Source organism: Phlebotomus argentipes, unplaced genomic scaffold (assembly GCF_947086385.1).
Source record: "Phlebotomus argentipes unplaced genomic scaffold, Phlebotomus argentipes genome assembly contig_5, whole genome shotgun sequence".
NCBI classification, from domain to species: domain Eukaryota; kingdom Metazoa; phylum Arthropoda; class Insecta; order Diptera; family Psychodidae; genus Phlebotomus; species Phlebotomus argentipes.
This window is the reverse complement of record NW_026776165.1, coordinates 882,173-903,049: the sequence shown is the minus strand read 5'-3', so window position 1 is coordinate 903,049 and position 20,877 is coordinate 882,173. Positions and strand designations below refer to the sequence as shown.

Genomic DNA, 20,877 nt, shown 5'->3' with positions numbered 1-20,877 from the left:
TCTTTATATCTGCTCAAGTGAAAATGAAGTTCTTCCTCGTCATCCTCGGATTGTCTCTTGTCTGCTTCGCCCCCACTAAGGCTCAGCTGTCCAAGGCGATTATGGACATCGCTGTGCCTTGCGTCACGGATGTTGGACTCACCGTGGAGGCTGCAATGCAAGTGCAGAAGGGCAACTTTATCGCCGCCTTGGCTGAATGGAGATGCTTTGCCGATTGTGTGTCTCAGAAAGTTGGAATTGTGAATGCAGATTATGTATTCCAGGCGAAAGATTTCCAAAAACAACTAGGAGATTTTATACTTCCCGGTCGCATTGAGGAATTCATGGGAAAGTGTAAAGGAAAGATCGGCGAAGGAAAATGCAAGGCTTCCGGCGAATTCTATCACTGCATCGCCAATATTGTTCTCAAGGAGATTTTTGGTTAAGCGACAAAAGAATGTAAAAATCTAATTGAGATTCACACGTAGAATGTTTTAGAGATTAATAAAAAGAATTTAGCAGTATTTATGCGTTATAATATCAGTATTTTGAATAATAGAGGAAGATGGGGCAGCATTGCTATACACCATTATCTCGTAAAAACGTGGGCTCGGTTTTTATTCTTTTTTATACGAAAGTAAGATCTTAGGGTCTAGCTACAAAACAGCCACTTCAAATTGTCACAAACAATGGTTCCTTGGAGGCAATTAGCGATATTCAGCTTCGCGAATAGATTTCAAGTCCTGCTTATCTATCAACTGAGTCCCTTTTTTTTATCAAAAACCCTGGAAATTTAGATTCTAAATAATCCCATTGCTAAGCATTTGATTGTGGTGACTGAAGAAATAGTAAAATCTCAGTGGCGAGGCCAATTATTTCATTTTCTCTCAGTCATTTCGCCCCTGCGAAGGTGTAAGACTGACCTAGAAGCGATTAAAGGAGACTTTTTCACGTCCCAAATTCACACTGTACGAATTCATTAGACTCTTTTTCCGCCTTCAAGTCACAACGTGTGATACACAAAATGACTATTATCATTTTGATAAGCAAAAACCTTTTTACCGAAGTAAACATTTACCTATAAAAGGTTAGAATTTCGCTGGAGAATCTCACAGTTCTAGATCAGTCTTCAATCGAGAAACATTTTAAAAAGCTAACTCAAGTGAAAATGAAGTTCTTCCTCGCCTTCCTGGGATTCTCTCTCATCTTCTTCGCCCCGACAAAGGCTCAACTGTCCAAGGCAATCATCGACATAGGCTTACCGTGCGTCTCAGAGATTGGACTGACTTCGGATGTGGCCACGGAAGTGCAGAAAGGCAACTTTATCGGCGCTTTGGGCAAATGGAGTTGCTTTGCAGATTGTGTGTCGCAGAAAGTTGGCATCGTGAATGCAGATTACGTATTCCAGGTCGACAATTTCAAAGGAAGACTCAATGATTTTGTGCTTCCCGGCCGTATTGAGGAATTCATGACAACGTGCCAACCGAAGATTGGCGAAGGCAAATGCAAGGCTTCTGGCGAATTCTACCACTGCATCGCCAATGTTATTCTCAAGGAGATCTTTGAATAAGTGATCATTAAAAATTGATGTACTATTCTTTGGAAACATAATATAAAAAGATTTATAACACAATAAAAGAGTTTCTCGCAAAAAAAACTTTTGATGTTTATTCTGTTCTTATTATTTTGAAACATATCGGTGGCAACTTGCGATTAATCAGTCCTCCAAGGTTTAGTTCATAACACAATCAGAGGCTTTCTTGAATCATTCTTGTAATTGGCTTTGTTAACTTTTCACATATCCCACATTGATTTTCTCCCTATTCTTCCTGTCAACGCTTCCAACGAATTAATGGTTTATTTTTCCTATTCCAAATCACACCTGAAATTGCAACTAGTTGCGCTGCGATCGCTGTGAAGAAGTGTGTGACGTCATATTTGACAGCGCTTGACAGTTCCTTTTTCGCTGAAAGCCACATAGAAACATGGCACCATCTGTAAGTTTCCCCAAAAATGACCTTATTTCACACCATCAGCGTCGATTTGCTGCAATATTCTGTGAAAATGCTACTCTCCGATGTTTGATTTGTGAAAATCCCGTGGAGTTTTCCGAAAAAATCGACGGATGATTGAGATATTTGATGGTTCTGTGAGGGTGTTCGTGCTTTGTATACCTTTTTATTTCACGTAAATATTGCGGGTTTTGCAATGATTTCCCGGTCACTTCTTATCCAGGAAATTGTTGTGACTAATTGTTGTGCAGGAATCGATAGGAGAATGTGTGATTTCTAGTTATTTTCACAGAAAAGTGCAGACAATCGGTGTAAACATAACCTCACACATTGAACAGGGGAACAGTGCTAATGTGCTTTTGTGGCTATTTCAGGCAAAACCCAAGCCAGACGCCAAGAAGGCTGACAAAGGGGGCACATCGAAGGCCCCCGAGAAGCCCAAGAAGGAGGCCAAACCCGCCGCGCCTGCGAAAGTGGAGAAGAAAGTGACGGAGGAAAAGAAGACCAAGGATGCGAAGGCGAAAGTTGCCACAGCGGCTAAGGTTGAGAAGGTGACGAAGCCAGCGGGAGCCGCCAAGGCTGGTGCTGAGCCAGTGAAGCCCGCCGCCACGAAGAAGGCCGCCGCACCGTCGAAGGATCAACCCAAGGCGGAGGCGAAGGCCAAGGCGGAACCCAAGGCGGCTGCTAAGAAAGCCGCCCCAGCTGCTGCTGCCGCGCCCGCCGCCAAGAAGCCCACGCCACAGCCCAAGGAGGAGAAGAAGGCCGCCGAGCCCAAGAAGACCGAGGCACCCAAGAAGGCTGAGGCGCCCAAAGCGGCCGCTCCGGCCAAGGAGGACAAGCCCAAGGCCGCCGAGAAGCCCAAGACGGAGAAGCCCGCCGCCGCGAAGGCTGCCAAGCCCAAGAAGAAGAGCGTGGTGTCGGCCGCCGCCGCCGCCACCGGCAAGGCCGGCAAAGTGACGAAGAAACAGCTGCTGCGCGGCAAGGGGCTGAAGAAGAAGAAGGTGCAACTGCGCTACGGCATCGACTGCACGAACATCGTGGAGGACAGCATCATGGATGTGGCGGACTTTGTGAGTAATCTGATTTCATCTGTTGTTCTTTTCTCTTCCGACAATTCCGAAATTGGATTATTGTGCCCAGAATTGGGGGATAATTGAAGGATTATCGACATATAAGAGTTAATTTAGTGAGCAAAGGAAGCTTTTTAATGAAACTGTGATGAAAATATCAATTTTTAAATAATCAATTTTATGCTTTTCTATATTTCGTCACTTTACTTTCACAGGAAAATCCTGTATTTTGTTAATATTTCGGTCTCTTTTTGTACCAATCAAAGAATTTCCAATCCTGTGATCAAACGAATCCCTTTTACTTCCTTTTTCGCTACTCGCAATGCTTTAATATGAGATTTCTAACGTCTTTCCTTCCTGTTTGGTGTCTTGCAGGAGCGATACTTGATGGAGCGCTTCAAGGTGAATGGCAAGGTGAACAATTTGGGCACGAATGTGACGATGGAGCGGCAGAAGATGAAGGTGTTCGTGAACTCGGATATTCACTTCTCCAAGAAGTACCTCAAGTACCTCACGAAGAAGTATCTGAAGAAGAACAGCCTGCGCGACTGGATCCGCGTGGTGTCCAATGAGAAGGAGTCGTACGAGCTGCGCTACTTCCGGATCAGTTCCAATGATGACGACGAGGAGGACAATGAGTGAAGTCCTTCGCGTGCGTCTCGGCAAACTCTTGTCACTCGAAGTTGAGAGAAGGAATAAATTTGACTTGCGTGACTGGAATTGAAAGGCTTTTTTTCTTCTATATTCATCTTGAATTTTTATTTACCTCTGCGCGACTTTGGGGCGTTTTCAAATGACCTTTGACCGAATTTGTTTTGATTCTCGTGAGAATTTTGATTTGACCACCTTTTCCACCCTTTAAATTCCTAGTAATTGAGTTTCAATAACAAAGCAATATTATTTCTCTTCCGCTCTTCGACTCTCTCTGTCACTAAATATCTCCTAATTTGACCATCACATTGGGTAATTAAGTTCCTTCTCTTCTTCTTTTTTTTTTAAATTAATGAGTATGAATTTATTAAACTACAACCTATTTAGCGCTTGGCACTTTTTTCGTTTCTCCGTGTTTTTTTTTTCCTTGGTAAATTTGGTTTTCAAGTTAAGGGTTTTTTGTTATGCATTCTTCTCTAGGACCTTTTTCTTGGGATTATCATCAACTTCTTACGCTCTACTTGAGAATTCTCCTTCGCGATTCAACTAATTTCACCTATAGAAAATAATTTACAAATTCTTTAAATAAAAAAAATGACTAAATTTCGGGTGATTTTTCGTAGAGTTTTCACGCGAAAAGCATGCGCGCGCACCTCAAAATGACCACTTTCTGAGGTGTTTTCTGACTTTGTTTTTGGCGAAAAGTCAACAGAAAAATCACCGAGAGTTTTTGTGCAGCTACAGAAATTGGATTACAAAGTTTGTGTAATCAATGGATGTAAAAATTTCTGGCTGTGGAGGAAAATTGACCAGATTTTCCTCGATAAATTCAATGTGCGAAATTAATTCCTAAACTTGGCAACGATTTCTTGTCCTTCTAGTGAAGCTTCTTTTTCTCATTTCTACACTTTTTATTACAATATTTCTTCCGTTTTTTCTTCTTCTTCTTCTTTTTTAAGAGTTTAAATATATTGAGCAGTCTTTATAATTGTGTGTATAATTATTAAGTATTTTTTCCGTATTTCGTTTCTCTCAATTTTTTACTTCTCGAAGCTTTTTATATAATTTCAATAAGAAGTTTCTTTTTTATTCCACTTTTGACGAAAGAGAGAAAATAATGTTTTGAGCGCTGTTTTTCTGCATGGTTTTTCTTTTACTGTTTCTTAAAGTTTATCTAAGAATATTGGCGAATTTTTTTTTTGTTGAAAAAAATTGACAAACACAAGTTTTCTTGCGCAAAAAAAATCATTTCTGTATTGACTTTATGGTGTGAATTATTGTCTGAAAATTCTTTTTACTTCGTTAAATTCCTTTTTTTCCGTCATCATGAGAAAATATTTTGCCAAACAGAAATTCTTTCAAAATCAGAAATAAAAATATTGACACAATCTACAAATTTGTTATTTAGTGTATTTTTTTCCTTACTTCTCCACACTTCTTCTTACGAAAAATAGCGAGGTACTTTTCTCTGTTCATCGTCCTAAAATACTTTTTGTCATTTTCTCTCATTTCGTTGAATATTTTCTGTTTTTTCTCCTTCACCGTTTTTTTTTTTCTTTCTGAATATATCCTCTAACTTGTGTATTGTGTAAATGGTTATTGTAATATTTTCTTCTCTTCCTCTTTTCGAAATATATTAATGTATAAATATTTTGACCAAGTCTACAAGGCAATATTTGGCTATATATTTTAATTAATGCTTCCTTTCGGTAATTGTTTTTTTTCCCACGTTTCTTTTTTATTCTCCTTTTTAAACTATATGCGAAAAATTCTAAATTATTGACCACTTTTCATCTTAATAGTTTCCTCGTCTTTTCACTCAAGAAAGGACCGTAAAGAGTAATTAAAGGTGTAAAGTCTACCTTACAAAGTGTTAATAGTCTACAGTGTAATTTTTTTTCCTTCTTTAAATATTCGTATTTAACAATTCTAAACCTTAGGGTTTTTTACGATTTTTTTTTGTTGTTGTAAATATATTAATCAGTTATTGTGTAATATTTTTTCTTCACTTATATTTTAAATATATTTTCTTGCACCATAATTTTTACAATCTCTCTCAATTCGTGTAGAGTTTTTAATGCTTTATATAGGATTAGCTCTAGTTTCACTTCTCCGTGTCATTCAATTCTATTGACCAGTGGTTTTTTTTCTTGTTTGAGGGAAACGAAGAAGGGGGAGTTGAAATAATTCTCTTTCTCAAAGTGTGGAAGCACAAAATTATTTCTATATAATTATGTTTTATGTTTCAAATTGAAGGAGATTATTTGATTACATTTTTTTTCTGAGTATTTAAGTTAGCTTTTCTTTGTCTACAGAGAGTATTTTGCTGTTTCTCACTTAATGTGTTAAAAACTCTTCAATTATTGCTCTTCAATGGAATCACAAATAAACTTATTGTTTTCACCGAAGAATTGTTGACCACATAACAATTCCACTTCCGCGAGGAAATCACACCTCAATTTTCTTTACATGCGCTTAAATATTGGAAGAAAGTCATTCACTATAGTTGTAAATGTGCGCCGTTGCGCACTTAAAATCTCACTTTTTTCCCATTTCAATGACTGTGTGTGTGTTTAGAACTAAGGCACATTACCTTAGGCGTCTCCTGGAGTCCATCAGCAGCACTACAGAATTTCAGATTTGGGCGAGATGAGCACGTTCTCACCCTTTGACACGTTCGCGTCCACGCCGGCGTTTATTGACGTCACGCCGTGATCGCGCGCAATGATCCCGTGACCCGTGTTGTCGATCACGTCCACGGACGTTGTGCTCTGCTGGAAGAAGCGATCTGGACGGAGGGAAAAGGAAAAAAACATCTCATTGTAGCACGAGGAAAATGTAAACCCACTCAAGTTGCTCACCTTCCTCCATGAGGATCACCGTGTTGGCCTCGGGCGTGTTGTTGGACACCGGATGTGTGATCATGCCAAAGTCCTCCTCCAGCAGGAAGGGCGCATTCCAGCGAGAGCGCGAGGTGGTGCGCGGCGTGGTGACCGGAGAGGAGTAGAGGCTGAGATTGGTGGGGCTGATCACGCCCGACATGGTGGACGAGGCGGCCGTCTGACCGGTGTAGCTGAACAGCTGCGTTGGCTGACTGTGGAAGTGGTTGAACGCGTACTCCCGACCCAATGAGTAAGGGCTGGAGATGCGCGTGAGTCCCTTCCTGGCCGACGCCTCCAGCTGTGGACTCAGCGGCGGCGAAGACCCAATCTCAGCCGCTGTGGCGCACTCTGGCTCCTGGTGTGGCGACGACAGCGCCGCGGCCACAGGCGGCGTGATGGATGACGGCGGCGAGGTGATCATCGTAAGGTCCCCCGTGGACCGGATAATGGCTACGGGACGCGCCATGGGCGGGAGTGGAGGCGGTGGCAACATCGAGCTGTACTGCGAGTACTGAGGCTTGGGACTCCTGGACAGAACCTGCTGCACCTGCTGTGGAGAGTTCTCGGCCTCCTGGCAGACGAACGTCACGAAGTCCGACAGCGTATCGTGCCCATTCTCTGGATACTTGTGCCCGTGCTCTGGCTGGTGGTGCTCGGCGTGCGCCACTTCAGACGCATCTCCGGGACTGTGCTGGTAGAAGGCTGTCGCAGCCGACGTGGCCGGCGCCGTTCCCATGGCACCGTGAGACATCATCACATCATCTGGACGTGCCTGGCCAACAGTGACGAGCCTGGGATGGGCTGAGTAGCGCTGCAGGGGAAGGGAGTTGTGCAGTGCATTGCCTGTGGCGGAGCCCAGCTGTTCTCCCGATCTCAGAATCACCGGGAAGCTGTTCGAAGCGTCCGGCGGCGAGGAGCAGGCATCGTTCTTCTGACCCCTAAGCAGGGGCGAATTGGACAGATGCATCGCCCGAGGATCCACCAGGTCAACTGGAGAAGATATAAAGTGAGACATCAGTCAATGCGGAATGGCGCATGCTTGGCTACTCACTGTATCCGCTGGATACGACCATGGAGGGGCCCTGAGTGGGGGCCGCAGAGGCCAGGCTGTAGCTGTTGCAGTAGTAAGGCGTGGAGTTCTCCATCTTGATGCTGTTAGTATTGCTCTGGATGGCTCCAGATCCGTCTCCGGTGTCATCCAGGATGGAGCCTGAAGATAAGAATGGATCATTAGCATATCGAGGCACCATACTTGCTCTGTTCTTTCCTATCAGCTCAGGTGACGGACCTTTGGACAGTTTCCAGAGCTCGCGCGACGAAAAGACGCCTGTGGCGAGGATGATGTCATTGCAAACGACTCCATTGTAGGGATTGTGGGTGAATCCCGTGGATGGAGACTCTGGAAAGATAAATCGAGGTGAAGGTGACGAACGAGGGTGCAACGTCGACGGACCTTTGCGCTTGCCTTCGTCGTCCTTTTTGCTGTAGATCGGTGGACTGAGTGGTTCGTGGGTGTTGATGAAGTTGGCTAAGTAGAGATCCAGCTCGCGCACAGACACATTGATGTGGTAGGGATTGACACACAGGCCGGGCTTTGTACATTCGGGATTCTTCTCCAGGCGCTCTCCGTCCGTGCTCTCCAGCGGAATGGCCTTGAAAAGGATCACCATGACCAAATCCAGCCGCCACACCTTGTCCGCCTGCCGCAAACAGTCGATCCGCCGCATCTTGCCCTTCTGGTCCGGATTTGAGAGCACACATATCGACTGCCTCTTGCCTGTGATGCTCTGCACAAAGTCCTCCCTGCACTCCTGCGTGATGTCTTTCCGGAGCTTGCCCAGCAATCTGGAGGCCCACTTCTGCTTCACCTCCGCCTTTTCATTCTATATGGCCACAATTAGAGATAAAAACCGTTGAGTGGTCAAGACAAGAGTTGGTTGTAAACAGCTGCACTCACTTGCAGTTCATCTTTGCAGTGTCTCTCCTCCTCCAGGGACATCTTCTTCTCATGCTTCTTGTAGTACTTCCTTTTCGCCGCTTGCAAGTTGAACCATGTGTATGAAAATGACTTAACAAATGGCAGGAGGGCCTCAATGAAGGGATGAAATTCATCCTGACGTGGTCAGCCGTGATGTCCCGATGTCGCGCCATTGCAAAAACATTCAGCATTTAGTCAATAATGGCGAATAGTGTGTTCAGTTCAGACAGAGAGACACCCAAAAGTAACAAACAATTAAACATTGATAGATTTTTAGTGAAAATAAATATAGAAATAAGAGTAATATTGTTAAGTAGCGTGGAAAAAAGCATTTGGAGAAGGATTTTGTGGGATCAGGATCTTGTTTTAGTCGATTTAGTCATCAAGTTACTTCTCCCCTCCGCCATGTTTGATTGTTAGAAACTAAAAGCTGGTAAAGATATACTTGAAGCGAGAAATATGCTTGTAAAAACGAGTAAAGCGCATGCAACAATTATAGCAAAGTGAAATTATGGTACAAAACATGCAAAAAAGGCGTTGTTAATCGATTCAAGTGCGTGAGGAGGGGAGAATTGATAGAAAATTCACTTTGTTTAGCTCTGATATCTCCAGTCGATATCGCACGTGAGTTCTTTCACTGCAAAATGCAGGTGAAACTCTTAAGGAAAACGTGACAAATCTCGGAAATTCCATCATTTTTCGGCCACAGAATGCACAATCAAATGCGAAAAAGTGCATTAAATAGTGGGTCAAAACACTGTCCAGACGTGACTCAAATGCAAATCGCGAATCCGACCCTACAGACATCGAATTTAGAATAATCAATTAAACAGTGTCACTGCAATGCAAATTACAAATCGTCAGACGTTGACATTTTGTACGTCTTCTCTTATTTTCTTTTTTGGTGTGTTTTGGAAAAAGATGATATATGAAAAAGAAGAGATAGACAGAAGTTTATGTACACAGTCAAAAATTGATAATCAAAACACACGGATCACAATTACAGCGCGTTACAACAGTCAAACGTGGTCATGCGTCCCACTTTTTCTGGCAAAAATTTGTCCTTTTTAACATAGCAAGATAAATTCGCAATCAGTGATTTTATTTTGGCCTGACTTTTGAAAAAAAAGGAAGAAAAATCAGTATTAATAATTTGAGAGAGAGAAAAATCTATCGTTAAAAGCAAAAAGCCCGTGGAAATTGCAAAATGATTTCCATCCATTTTTGCAATCTGGCAAAATCAAATGCAGACAAAATTCCGTCTCCTCCTAAATCATGCATAGTCTCACCCCCCACCCAATCAATACTGAACATTAATCAGTAATTGGGCGGAATGAATGTTGAATAAAGAGCAAAAACGCAGTGATTGAATGCATTTCATGCACATACTTTTCAAATTTCCGGCCTCAGTGTAAACCCAGCTAAATGGGGATTGTCATTGATTGCGAATTTAGGGACAATTAAATCTCAATTAGGCCCATTTTGCTGGCCAAAAAGCCACCCCGTAATCTCTTCCTTTCTATTTGCCCATATTGTCGAGTGGGACGCAATTCACGCGTGTTATCGGTTCTCTTTCCAGTTACAACATCATTGAGTTAATGACATTATGTTAATTACATATGATATGGGTTTCAGCTGGTTGGTAGCAGAAGAGCACAAGCACCTGTCCTGAGGATGGTGTCTGCAGGTATGACGTGACGTCCGTCTCAATCATGCAGCTCCTCAGCGAGTCTGGAATAAACATGCCCGTGTCCACCGCCACGATCGCCACTCACGCTTCACGCCAAATCACGATCCTCACCGCCTTGCTCGCGCCAGGGCTGAAGAATCGCCTGCAAAAGTCACAGGACCACACAGGTGACTCAGCATGCATTAATAGATCCAAGGGGGAGATAATATGCCTTAAATCTATGGTTTTTCCACCTCACAAGACGTTTAAGCTCCTCAAATGCTTAAATTTCAGATTGTATGAACAAAAGAAAGCAATAAAATTGATTTTTCCAAGTAAAGTAATTCAGAAAATGATTCAATTTATTGAAATAGAAGCTTTTGTAATGCTAATATTCGAAATATTTGACCACTTCCGCAAAGCTGTACACCACTTCCGACTATAATATCTGCCCCTTGAATAGACCCAATTTGGACGGTGCACTGATATGTGATGCTCATCTGCACCTCAATCACACGATTGACTTCTTTTGCAAGTGTGATTCTCTATTCAACCAAACATTTTTCCCCACTCGATTTTGTCTGAGTGTACAAGCTATTTTTGCCACACTGCACATGATATTAGTTCCGAAATAGAGAGAATTTCCTTCACATTTTCACAGGCAACGAGAATATAAATTCCCTCAATAAATCCAATTGACGGAAACTTGTTGGAATGCTTGTGATTATCAACCTACGCCTTCTCAAAAATTCCCAATTTGCCGTCTCGCGACGCACTTTTTAGTGCAGTGCATTGAATTTTCCAGGCCATCAAATTTCCGCAATTCCGCCGTCATTTTGACGACGCACATAAAATCCGTGAAAACTTTATAACGAGCGAGAAACAATAAACCGGAGTAGACAATGCAGTCTTCCGAATTGCTCATAATTTAATTTCAATGCCTGATTCTATTGTATTTCCCCCCAAAAAATTACTACCAAATTAATTCAATTCTCATATGAGAATCGATGAGAATAAAACTGCAACGTGTCAGATTTTCCCTGTTTTTCCCTCATCATCTTGCACGTGTGTGTGTGTTAGTAGGAAAAAAGAAGTCATATATATAAATTGAGACTCTTTTCCACGATTATTCCTGCTGAATTTGCGCGCGCATAACAAATTGCGAGCTGATTATTTTTGGCATTAAACACACTGAGAGAAAATCCCAAGTGAGAGTGTGTAGTTGATGGCTTTGGCTACCAAAACATTCTCATCTTCACCACATCGCGTAAATATTGTGTGTATTGGACGAAAACATAAAAATAAACATGAGAAAAAAACGGGAGAGATGCAGAGAAAACTGAGAAAATTGGATAGTTTTTTCTCACTTTTTTACACTTTTCTACGCGCGGGGTTAGAATATTGACAAATCGCACCTGTCAGAAGTGTAGAAAATGAGTAGAATATGCATAGATGTGTAAAATATGAAATAAAAACAAAAAACTCACCAGTAAATCAAAATTGTTGATCACAGTTCGACTTGACATTGCAGTGAAGATGTCAAAATTGTAGCTCCTTTTCTCCTTTCGCAGACTTCCTCTGTCCTAAGTTTGGCCGGGAGTTTTAAGTATTGTCATTTCCTGAGACACCGCAATTCACTTCCTGTCCTTAATTCCTCAGTCAGTGCGAAGTTACCATTAATTTGGTAATATCAATGCAAAACACACCTTGAAGGAAAATTTACAGTTGATAATTAGGGGCAAAAGAGAGGGAGAAATGGAGGAAAATTTGTGTGCTGCAGCATGACAATTTTCTGGCCGGGCTAATTTATGATTTTTCGCGTCCTCCTTGCAAAAATGTGCACATTTAACACACCCACATTTCTTCATGACTTATTTCCAATTGCGGCCCACGAAAGTCTATTTCCAAAAAAAAAAAACACGTCCACGAGGTCAATTGAAGAGGCTTTTCCGGGAAATTTAGGGCACTTCTGAGAAGTCAATTGAATAGTTTTTGAAAAAATATATTTCCACATGAAAGTCAGAGAGTCGTGAAGGTTGTTTATTAATAAACAGAAGGGGTCAGTTTGCAAAGAAACGGAGAAGAATCAGAAGAATGGGTGAAATAAAATTTTATGCATTGTAAAAGATGAAAATAGAGTGAAAAGTGGCGAAAGTGGTAAAAGGCTTTCTACAGGGTTAATCTTCGGATGTAATTGATGAATACAAAATGACTGGAATTCTACTCAATCAATTCAACACTTCAGTTTTTTTTTAATCTCTAATCCCTTAAAAGCTTTATAATTATATTAAAGTTCAAGCTAAGAGTAGAAATTCCACTTATTTTATTCTGCCACTAAATAGATTTTTTCCGCCTAACCCTGTGATTTTTCTTTCTATCTACTAATAAAATGTCTCTTGTTCACTTGTATTTTCACAAGTTTATTTTTCATTTCTTAATATGATGAAAAATTATCTCTCATCTGTGTGAGACTTCACGATGCAATCAGAGTAAGATATTCACTGACTTTTCCATGCAAGAAAACTCACAAGATTTATGGGGCGCCTCGAGAAAATTCTCTTGAATTTCGCCACCGCCACTTAATATTTCTCGCAATCACTTTTCTGTGGGCCTCTTTTGGGCCTGTTTTGGGGGCGGAAAAGTCAAAGGAAAAGCCTTTGCTTGGGAAGCCCAGCAAAATGTCGCTCTTCAATGTTTGTGAGCACGTTTTCTTGGCGACTGTGAAATTGCGCTTTTGGAGTGACTTTGGGCGACTGAAGCGTTTGGAGCGCCGCCGAAGTGGGAAAGCCGAGGCGTGGAGGGGGTGGAAAACTGCAGTTGATATGGCGCCCACTTTTTCCGATAGGGGTTTGAGCGCATTTCACATCTCCGCGCGAGGCTGTGAAGGAAAATCATGAGTGAAAGAGATCCAGCGAGAGGAAAAATCGGCATTATATAAGAAAGATTTGTACATAGAGGCGAGTGTGTGCCTCTCACTGGCTTTCATATATAATGTCTCAGAAGCTTTAATGCACAAAATCGTGAAAATTCGCCATTAAGCGTCGCGACGTCGACCCTCACCAGGAAAATTCTCAGGCACACACACACACACGCACACGCTCGCGAGATGGAAAGAGAGCTTGTGGGCAGAGACTCACACACACGCGCGCGCTGGCGATGCTGAGGAGGAAAAAAGGGGGTCCGTCTCACTGAAAATCTGCACCCAATGGGGCGCCCCACTCGCGAAGCGTCGTGAGAATTCAAACGCAAAGTCACATCTAAATGGGAACACAAGAGAGTCGCACTCCGCCACCAGACGCCCCGCGCACTGTGTCGCGAAAATACAGCTTGAGACACGCTTGAGAGAGTCCGGGGCTCGTGGTGGATTTCCTTCGGACGATGGTGTGTATGGTGGAAAAATAGGGAGGAAAACGCGTACAGAAAAAATATTTTCAGCTCACGGATTGACGAAATAAACTGTCCGAAACGATAAAATGGTCTGTACTGATGTTGAAGATACAACTGTTATTATATAAGAGCGTCTATTTTCATTTGTACATGGTCTTTTCGTGTGTAATTCGGGGAAAATTCGGAAAAGCCATCCCATCGCGGTGCCTTTCATATGTGTGCGTCGCCGTTTTCCTTCGAGCGCCACTAGGCGCGACAATTCATCGTCATTAGGAGGTTGATTAGGCAGATTTGTGGTTGAGAAGTTGCGTGGAATGCATTTTTGGAAGTTTTTCTCACTTTCAGTGCGGCTTTTCCTGGAATTTTTACGCGAATTTGGCGGGAAATGAGCAACTTCTCAGCAGACAGTGCTGCCCTCGACTTGAACGGCGGGGATATTTTCATACACGCTATGTATTTTTACTCCAGTTGTGCTGAGCGCTTTCCCTAGGCTTTCCCGCTTTGGTTTTTCTATATTTCGTGGAAAATATTTGAATAGCAACAATAGCAGATGAAATTGAAATTAGAACGAATTTCAATTGCTTCAAAGAATGAAAACGATCTTCAATAGAGAACGACTGATTACTAATTTTTATTAATTATACAAATTGTATTTATTCGTGAAAAATACATGGCAATTAATTCAGCAGGAATATTCCTTAGTTTATATTTTTCTCACAATTTGTAAAATTCTTTACGCAAAAAATCCTCTGATTTTTCTATTTTTCTACCGTGTAAACAAACACTTGCCACTCACTGTCAGCTGCGCCTCTGGTGGCCACCATTGGTCAAAAAGGCAATTGTGAGTCAGAGAAAAATCAGTCGAAGATTTTCAGTGTCAGTGAAAAAGTGCTTTTAGGCCATCAAAATGAAGTTCCAGTACAAGGAGGAGCACCCCTTTGAGAAGAGACGTGCCGAGGGTGACAAAATCCGCAGGAAATATCCCGATCGTGTGCCCGTAAGTAGTTGAAAATCGTGGAGAAAGTTTCCTCTTTTCCATCAAATCCATCAATGGCGGACATTTTATTTGCGACGCAAATACCAATAATTGTTGCGAAATAGGCGTTCAGCAGGCTCACAGGAGCCTCTCTGGGGCGCTCCGCGGTGGACATGTGGGCGGAAGAGACTCTCTCAGGGGAGGTTTTGGTGATTTTCACGGGATTTGTGGCTTGAGGCCCTGCCCAAGGCCACTTTGTCTTGAATTTCTTTGTGCTTATTTATGTTTGCTTCTCAGCAAAGTTTTTTCCTCTCTTTCGCGTTGTAAATAATACGCGAGTCGTCTATTTTTGTGGCCACAGAGAAGCGAATGCGATCAGCTGATTTCTGTGTATTGACAAATTTAGGGGCTCGCGATTGCAAAAGAGCCTCTTTGGAGAGTCTCCAGGGCCTTCTTTTGTTTTCCCCACGTTCTTTATCGATTTTCTTGCTATTTTGACGACTTTCCGTCTTATCAGTGACGCGCTTTGCTGTTTTTGTTATTTGTTGTGTTCACCAATTGATTTTCACCTTCAAGAGTTTGAGCATTTCCGAGAATTTCTAGGGCTTTTCACGTGAAGTTCTCTTGTGTCTTTCTTGCTCAAAATTTGTGTTTCTGAAGGCGCTTCACGCTTGACGGATTTGGCGTATTTTTTCTTTGTGGGAAAGAAACCTCGCTTAAAATCCGGGTTCGAGAATAAGGTGTAAAACCTGCAAAACTCGTGTGGCACAGTTTATGCTTATCAGTTGAGATTCGCGCGTCCACGCAGTCTTTCTGTGGCCCGAGGAAATCAGATTTCAGTCACATTCTGCCTTTCCACAGGTGATCGTGGAGAAGGCGCCCAAGGCGAGAATCGGCGATCTGGACAAGAAGAAGTATCTGGTGCCGTCGGATCTGACGGTGGGGCAGTTCTACTTTCTCATCCGCAAGAGGATCCACTTGCGCCCCGAGGACGCGCTGTTCTTCTTCGTCAACAACGTGATTCCACCCACGTCGGCGTCCATGGGATCGCTGTACCAGGAGCACCACGAAGAAGACTGCTTCCTCTACATTGTCTACTCCGACGAGAATGTCTACGGCAAGAGGATCTAGAGCGAGAGCGAGAGAGAGACAGAGTCCGATTTCATTTCTCCCTTGAAACACCTTGATTTCCCTCGGCGACACGCAGAAATGCTTGCATTTCTCCCATCTTTTGTCCTTGAGCCAGGAGAAGATATATAAATACTATATAAACATGATTATTTTTTAGTGATTCGAGAGCAAATTTATCATTAATTTTTTTTTTGTGACTAAATGAAATATATATATATATTTACTGTCTTGGAGGTGATGAGAAATGCACCTTTACCTTGATGAGAGGAAGTACATGTTGATTCTTTTTTTTTACTTGAAATTATTTGGCGCATTCTTGAGGAAACGTGAAGAGAATAGCTCGAGGTAGTTGGACTCTATATTCAAATTTGTGTTATTGGTGAATTAATATTGGACTTTTTTAAATGTAATGATGTATTATGTATAATTAGAATTAAAAGTGAGAAATAAAGTATGAGTAAAAAGACAGAAGTTTTCTTGAATCACAATATTTTCATGCAATTTTCCTACAAAATATTTATTTTAGAGCTTCTCGACTGGTTTGCGTCTTTGCTAATGTTTTTTTTTTGGGACAAGTTGACAAAAGTGCTTTATTTACCTCGCAATAAAACCATTTTCTCGCTCTATTTAGCAATGTTACTGTGAAATTTTACTAATTTACTCCACTCAGGAATCTCCAAAGATGTATTAAAGGCCAGAATCTGCTGAAAAGTGCCCTGGAAAGTGGATGAAAAGTCACTTTGGCAAGAAGTAGGGTTAGGTGAGTTGCAGTGCGTTATCAGGAAATCTTTTTATCCCTCCTTCGAAGGCTGTTTTCGTGAAGTCACAGTTAATTTAATGGTTCAAAGGTCACCCGAGCTTGCTCATCGACACCCTCGGAGGCAGATTTCATGACGACAGATGAAATTGAGAGTGGCCACGTTGAGGAAATGACGAGTGAAGAGGCGAGTTTTGTCTCCCGGAAACACCTGGATGCCAATTGCAAGGCCAGCAATATTCACAGAAGGTGAGATTGGGTGTGATTATGGTGTGTTTGGAGCAGTTTAGTCTGACAGATTCCCTGTGTTTTCAGGCCAAATGCAGGAAATGGCGCGTGGCTGTGCTGTCTGGTGCCTTTGGCGCTCCTCGTCAATGCCTGGACACATCCCAAATCGTCGAGTCTGCTGTACAAAGTGTCTGGATTCATTGGCTTTGGCCTCTTCCTGCAAACCGCTGAGATAATCTTCAAATTGAGCTGCCGCAGAGTCATTGGCATCATCAATGTGCCCACGAAATTGCTTCCCGGAATCGCATGCTCACTCCTCATCTGGTTCCTCCTCGAGGACAGCCTCATCTTCACCCTGTGTGCCCTTCCGTGCTGTCTCATCTACAACTCCCTCTACATCTCGCTGCTGCAGCGTATGCCAAGGAGTTTCTCGCTGGGCGAGGCGGCAATTGTCAGTCAAGGCTTGGCAATCTTCCTCTTCGGCGCTGGCATTAAGATCTTCGATGCCCTGCAGGATCCGTCAATGTTCGAGATGGAGCAGATGACTGCCATTCTCTCAGTGGCAATTCTGGCAGTGCTTCTGCTCATCCTCCTGCTCCACGTCAGCTCCTGCTGTCGTCATCCGCTAGTCTTCCTCATCCTCTTGACATTGTGGCTACTCTTGACCGGCTTCACACCCGTCACAGATCCTCTGCCAGTGATCCTCGTCGCCAGCTTCATCATCCTCGACATTGGCAGGCTGTCTGTGGTGCTGATCTATGCGGGAATTTGCGGAATAACAGGAGCTTTCGTGGCGTGGAAGATCAGCAAGAAGACTGCCACGAGTGTGTCACTGCGGAAAGTCTTCCACCTCGTCATCGTCATAGTCTACCTCATCGGCATCATTTGCCAGTGCACGATGCTCTTCCTGGCCTCGGGACTCCTCCTGGCGCTCTTTGTGATCTTCGAGGCCGCGCGTTTGATCAACTTTCCCGTGATTGCGCAGCACTTGCAGGCCATTGTGGGTGCTTTTGTGGATGAAAAGGATGCCGGTGTTGTTGCACTGACGCCAATCTACCTCCTGGCCGGCTGCTCATTGCCACTGTGGCTTCATCCCGCGCCCTGCGACCTCACGGACTCCACAGCCTTCACACTCCTGCCACTGCTCGCTGGCATTCTGTCTGTGGGCATCGGCGACACCATGGCGGGCGTGATTGGCAGCAAGCTGGGCAGACACCGACTGGCCAACTCACAGAAAACCATCGAGGGCACTCTGGCCAACATCCTCAGCCAAGTGCTGACCATCTTCATCCTTCACCTCGCGGGATTAATCAGTCTCCATCTCTCCAGTGTCATCGCCAGTCTCGTCGGCGTCACCGTCAGTGCACTCCTCGAGGCGAAGACGGATCAGGTGGACAACCTTTTCCTGCCCCTCGTGACCTTCATCATCTTCTCCGTGCGCATTTAAGGCTTAAGCGATCGCGATGGCATCATTGAAGGCATTAAAAGTGATTTGTTTGATTTAAACCAGTCGACATTTTATGAATGGGAAAAAAGATGAATGAAGTCATCTCCGGCCTAAATGCGGGAAATATGACATAAATGAGATTAGGAGTCACAAATTAGCTCGGGTTGTTTGCCATGTGATACGCAAGACGACGCAGGGGGTTGTCATTGCCCAGATAACGGGTCAATTGGGTCTTCAAACTCACACAATTAGTCTTCTTCGCTTTCTTTTGTCCCTTCATGGCTGAAGAAAAGCATCCTAGAATCGTCTTCTTTGCCATTCGAAGGTAATTCCTGACGAATTTGCAAAGAAAGAGGGCGCAAAGACGAACCTCTGCCCGACTAATTACCCCCCCGAAAGTCTCCTGAGAGACTGTTTGTGGCACAGGAAGAGCGAAATTAGGGAATGACAGGCTCATAAAAAGGCGTGATTGCGTATGATAAAGAAACTCTATTTACAGGCCAAATATTTTTGATTATGATCCAAATAGAAGACGCTTCGCCAAAGGTGGTAAAAAGGTGGCGGGATTCCGACTCTGGGTGGCTGTAATTGTCTTATCAGGAACTCCCATCGTCTTGCGGGGCGTATAAAAAGAGCCTCCGCGCTGTGCATCACGCATAAGTCTGTTGGATATATCGTGAGATAAGTCAACCAAGAGAAGAAGTGTCCAAAATGAGAGTGTCGCAAGTGATCGTGATCCTGGGATTCGTGGCCGCTGCCCAAGCGCTGCCGGCCAACATTGAGAGCAGTGAGTTGAGAGTTTCTGCGCAGCAGAGCTTTATTTGGGGACTAAGAAGGGAATCTCTTTCTGCAGTTGTTGGACCGAGTGCTGACGAGTTGGGCGACAACTTCGAGGGTGACATCAAGTTTGCGCCAGATCAGGTCATTTCGCCACACACTGGCATCCTGGACTCTTACTGGCGCTGGGAGAATGCCATCATTCCATATGAATTCGCGGCGGATTTCAGTGAGTAAATCAATCAATTGCGATGACAGAGCATTGTGGCATTGAGTGCCAATGGCAATTTGCAGCCTCGAGCCATCGTTCAATCATTCTGGCCGGCATGGCTGACATCCAGGCCTCCACGTGCGTGACATTCGTGCCCAGGACAACACAGCGCGACTACATCACCATTCAGAATGCCAACTCTGGCTGCTGGTCGTACGTGGGGCGCATCCGCAACGCCCAGATCCTCAATCTGTCCATCCAGGCGGGCTGCGTGACTCGCGGCATCGCCACGCACGAGCTCATCCACGCCATTGGCTTCTTCCACGCGCAGAGCGACGTGAATCGCGATCAGTACGTGCGCATCAAGTGGGACAACATGATCGCCGGCAAGGAGCACAACTTCGAGGCCTACACGAACAGCTACGTGACCGACTACGGCGAGGGCTACGACTACGGCAGCATCATGCACTACGGCCCGTACGCCTTCTCCAAGAACTACCTGCCCACCATCGAGGCCATCGTGAGTGCCTCAAGTCTGCTAGGGATATTTTTCAGTCGCTCTAACATATCGCTCTTTTGCAGTACAACACCGGCCAAGTGATGGGACAACGCGATGGCATGAGCCAGAAGGACATCAACAAGATCCGCAAAATGTACAGCTGCTGAGCATTTCCGACGCAAGACAACAATAAAGACAAATTTTCATATACAATCTCGGTGTCTTATTTTGCCAATCTGCTAAAGAGTAATTAACTGAAAAACCTACCGAAACACATCTTCATCTGTATCGGCGGAAAATGATGAATTCTATAAATTTTGTGAGCTTCTGCGCGTCACTGTATATTTTAGCAAGTATTTATCATTGATTGAGCATTTGTAAGTCGGAAAGAACCGTTCTTCAGGTGATTCTGCGATATATAGAATTTCGCCACTAGAATTCCACTCATTGACCCACTTTGAGCTGGAAATCTTATACACTCAGGCCTTGGCTAGATTGTGGCGTGGATTTATTGCAGTGAATCAATAAAGCCCATTGAATAGATAATTGAATGTGATTCATTTTGACCACCTGAATTCATTGACTGTCGCGCATCAGAGTGACAAATGCGTGCAGTTTTTCGGCTCACGCGGCTTTTTCTCTCTTTGCCACTTATAATGTAATTTTTGCAAATTTATGTTCTTATGAATCGCGCTGATCGCTGATGATTTTTCACGGCTGTAATTCATATTTAAATGAAGAAGACTCTGACCTCTGGGATATTTTAATTAATTTGTCCACACGCGAGCATCTCTTCCTCCATGGCGAACATTTATCAATATATAAATTCCCACCCAAAAAAAGTGTTTTTGGTGATGAGTTGTTGCGCGTGAATCATTTGGCATCAAATCGAATTTATAGACTTGCTAAATGCTCTTGGCAATCAATTTTTTTTCTTTCTCGCTCTCTCGCACTTCATCCATTAAAGAGAACAGAAATTTCACCCCTAAAATAAGAACACGTGTGATTTTAGCTTCTTTTCAATGAAAAATCACAAGATCAAAATTAATTTAAGTGCTAATTAATTTTATGCAAATCACCGAAATTATTTTTATCTGCGATCGGAAGAATTCGTGCGCTTATTAGCCAAAGCAATTTGTTGCACAGCTCAAAGCCATTGAGGTGATATTATTTATAATTTATTTTATCACTTTGTCATATGAATAATTATATGTGGAATATTT

General features: G+C 43.3%; 7 protein-coding genes across 14 annotated transcripts; 6 read left to right on the top strand and 1 right to left on the bottom strand.

Annotated features, from left to right (window-relative positions):
• The first annotated feature begins 15 nt into the window (after positions 1–15).
• On the top strand, positions 16–533 carry LOC132255785 (uncharacterized). Its single transcript, XM_059751940.1, has one exon. The coding sequence runs from the start codon at positions 24–26 to the stop codon at positions 423–425; it is 402 nt and encodes a 133-aa protein (XP_059607923.1). The 5' UTR covers positions 16–23; the 3' UTR covers positions 426–533.
• Positions 534–1,147: 614 nt separating this feature from the next.
• LOC132265827 (uncharacterized) lies at positions 1,148–1,605 on the top strand. Its single transcript, XM_059766610.1, has one exon. It carries the CDS (start codon positions 1,148–1,150, stop codon positions 1,547–1,549), a length of 402 nt encoding a protein of 133 aa, XP_059622593.1. The 3' UTR covers positions 1,550–1,605.
• A 320-nt stretch (positions 1,606–1,925) lies between these two features.
• On the top strand, positions 1,926–3,781 carry LOC132256395 (large ribosomal subunit protein eL22). The gene is made up of 3 exons (XM_059752793.1): positions 1,926–1,976; positions 2,366–3,061; positions 3,437–3,781. Exons 1-3 carry the CDS (start codon positions 1,965–1,967, stop codon positions 3,701–3,703), a joined length of 975 nt encoding a protein of 324 aa, XP_059608776.1. The 5' UTR covers positions 1,926–1,964; the 3' UTR covers positions 3,704–3,781.
• A 267-nt stretch (positions 3,782–4,048) lies between these two features.
• On the bottom strand, positions 4,049–13,734 carry LOC132256393 (nuclear factor 1 X-type). 6 transcript variants are annotated; one of them, XM_059752791.1, is made up of 9 exons: positions 13,379–13,719; positions 11,729–11,947; positions 10,236–10,404; positions 8,552–8,707; positions 8,048–8,477; positions 7,864–7,993; positions 7,646–7,806; positions 6,574–7,584; positions 4,049–6,500 (listed from the first exon to the last, which is right to left on the bottom strand). In XM_059752791.1, the coding sequence occupies exons 3-9, from the start codon at positions 10,314–10,316 to the stop codon at positions 6,337–6,339; spliced, it is 2,133 nt and encodes a 710-aa protein (XP_059608774.1). In that variant the 5' UTR covers positions 10,317–10,404; positions 11,729–11,947; positions 13,379–13,719; the 3' UTR covers positions 4,049–6,336. The 6 variants fall into 6 exon arrangements, with proteins under 6 accessions (XP_059608774.1, XP_059608775.1, XP_059608771.1 ...); XM_059752792.1 differs by having other exon boundaries at positions 8,060–8,477; XM_059752788.1 differs by having other exon boundaries at positions 7,646–7,804; positions 7,883–8,477; positions 13,660–13,734.
• A 699-nt stretch (positions 13,735–14,433) lies between these two features.
• On the top strand, positions 14,434–16,206 carry LOC132255535 (gamma-aminobutyric acid receptor-associated protein). The gene is made up of 2 exons (XM_059751614.1): positions 14,434–14,625; positions 15,466–16,206. Exons 1-2 carry the CDS (start codon positions 14,536–14,538, stop codon positions 15,733–15,735), a joined length of 360 nt encoding a protein of 119 aa, XP_059607597.1. The 5' UTR covers positions 14,434–14,535; the 3' UTR covers positions 15,736–16,206.
• Positions 16,207–16,279: 73 nt separating this feature from the next.
• LOC132255699 (dolichol kinase) lies at positions 16,280–18,226 on the top strand. Of its 2 annotated transcripts, XM_059751817.1 has the most exons (3): positions 16,280–16,495; positions 16,584–16,741; positions 16,808–18,226. In XM_059751817.1, the coding sequence occupies exons 2-3, from the start codon at positions 16,626–16,628 to the stop codon at positions 18,165–18,167; spliced, it is 1,476 nt and encodes a 491-aa protein (XP_059607800.1). In that variant the 5' UTR covers positions 16,280–16,495; positions 16,584–16,625; the 3' UTR covers positions 18,168–18,226. The 2 variants fall into 2 exon arrangements, with proteins under 2 accessions (XP_059607800.1, XP_059607801.1); XM_059751818.1 differs by having other exon boundaries at positions 16,280–16,741.
• A 121-nt stretch (positions 18,227–18,347) lies between these two features.
• LOC132255700 (astacin-like) lies at positions 18,348–20,769 on the top strand. 2 transcript variants are annotated; one of them, XM_059751820.1, is made up of 4 exons: positions 18,348–18,954; positions 19,021–19,173; positions 19,239–19,675; positions 19,738–20,769. In XM_059751820.1, the coding sequence occupies exons 1-4, from the start codon at positions 18,879–18,881 to the stop codon at positions 19,819–19,821; spliced, it is 750 nt and encodes a 249-aa protein (XP_059607803.1). In that variant the 5' UTR covers positions 18,348–18,878; the 3' UTR covers positions 19,822–20,769. The 2 variants fall into 2 exon arrangements, with proteins under 2 accessions (XP_059607803.1, XP_059607802.1); XM_059751819.1 differs by having other exon boundaries at positions 18,348–19,173.
• Positions 20,770–20,877: the final 108 nt, after the last annotated feature.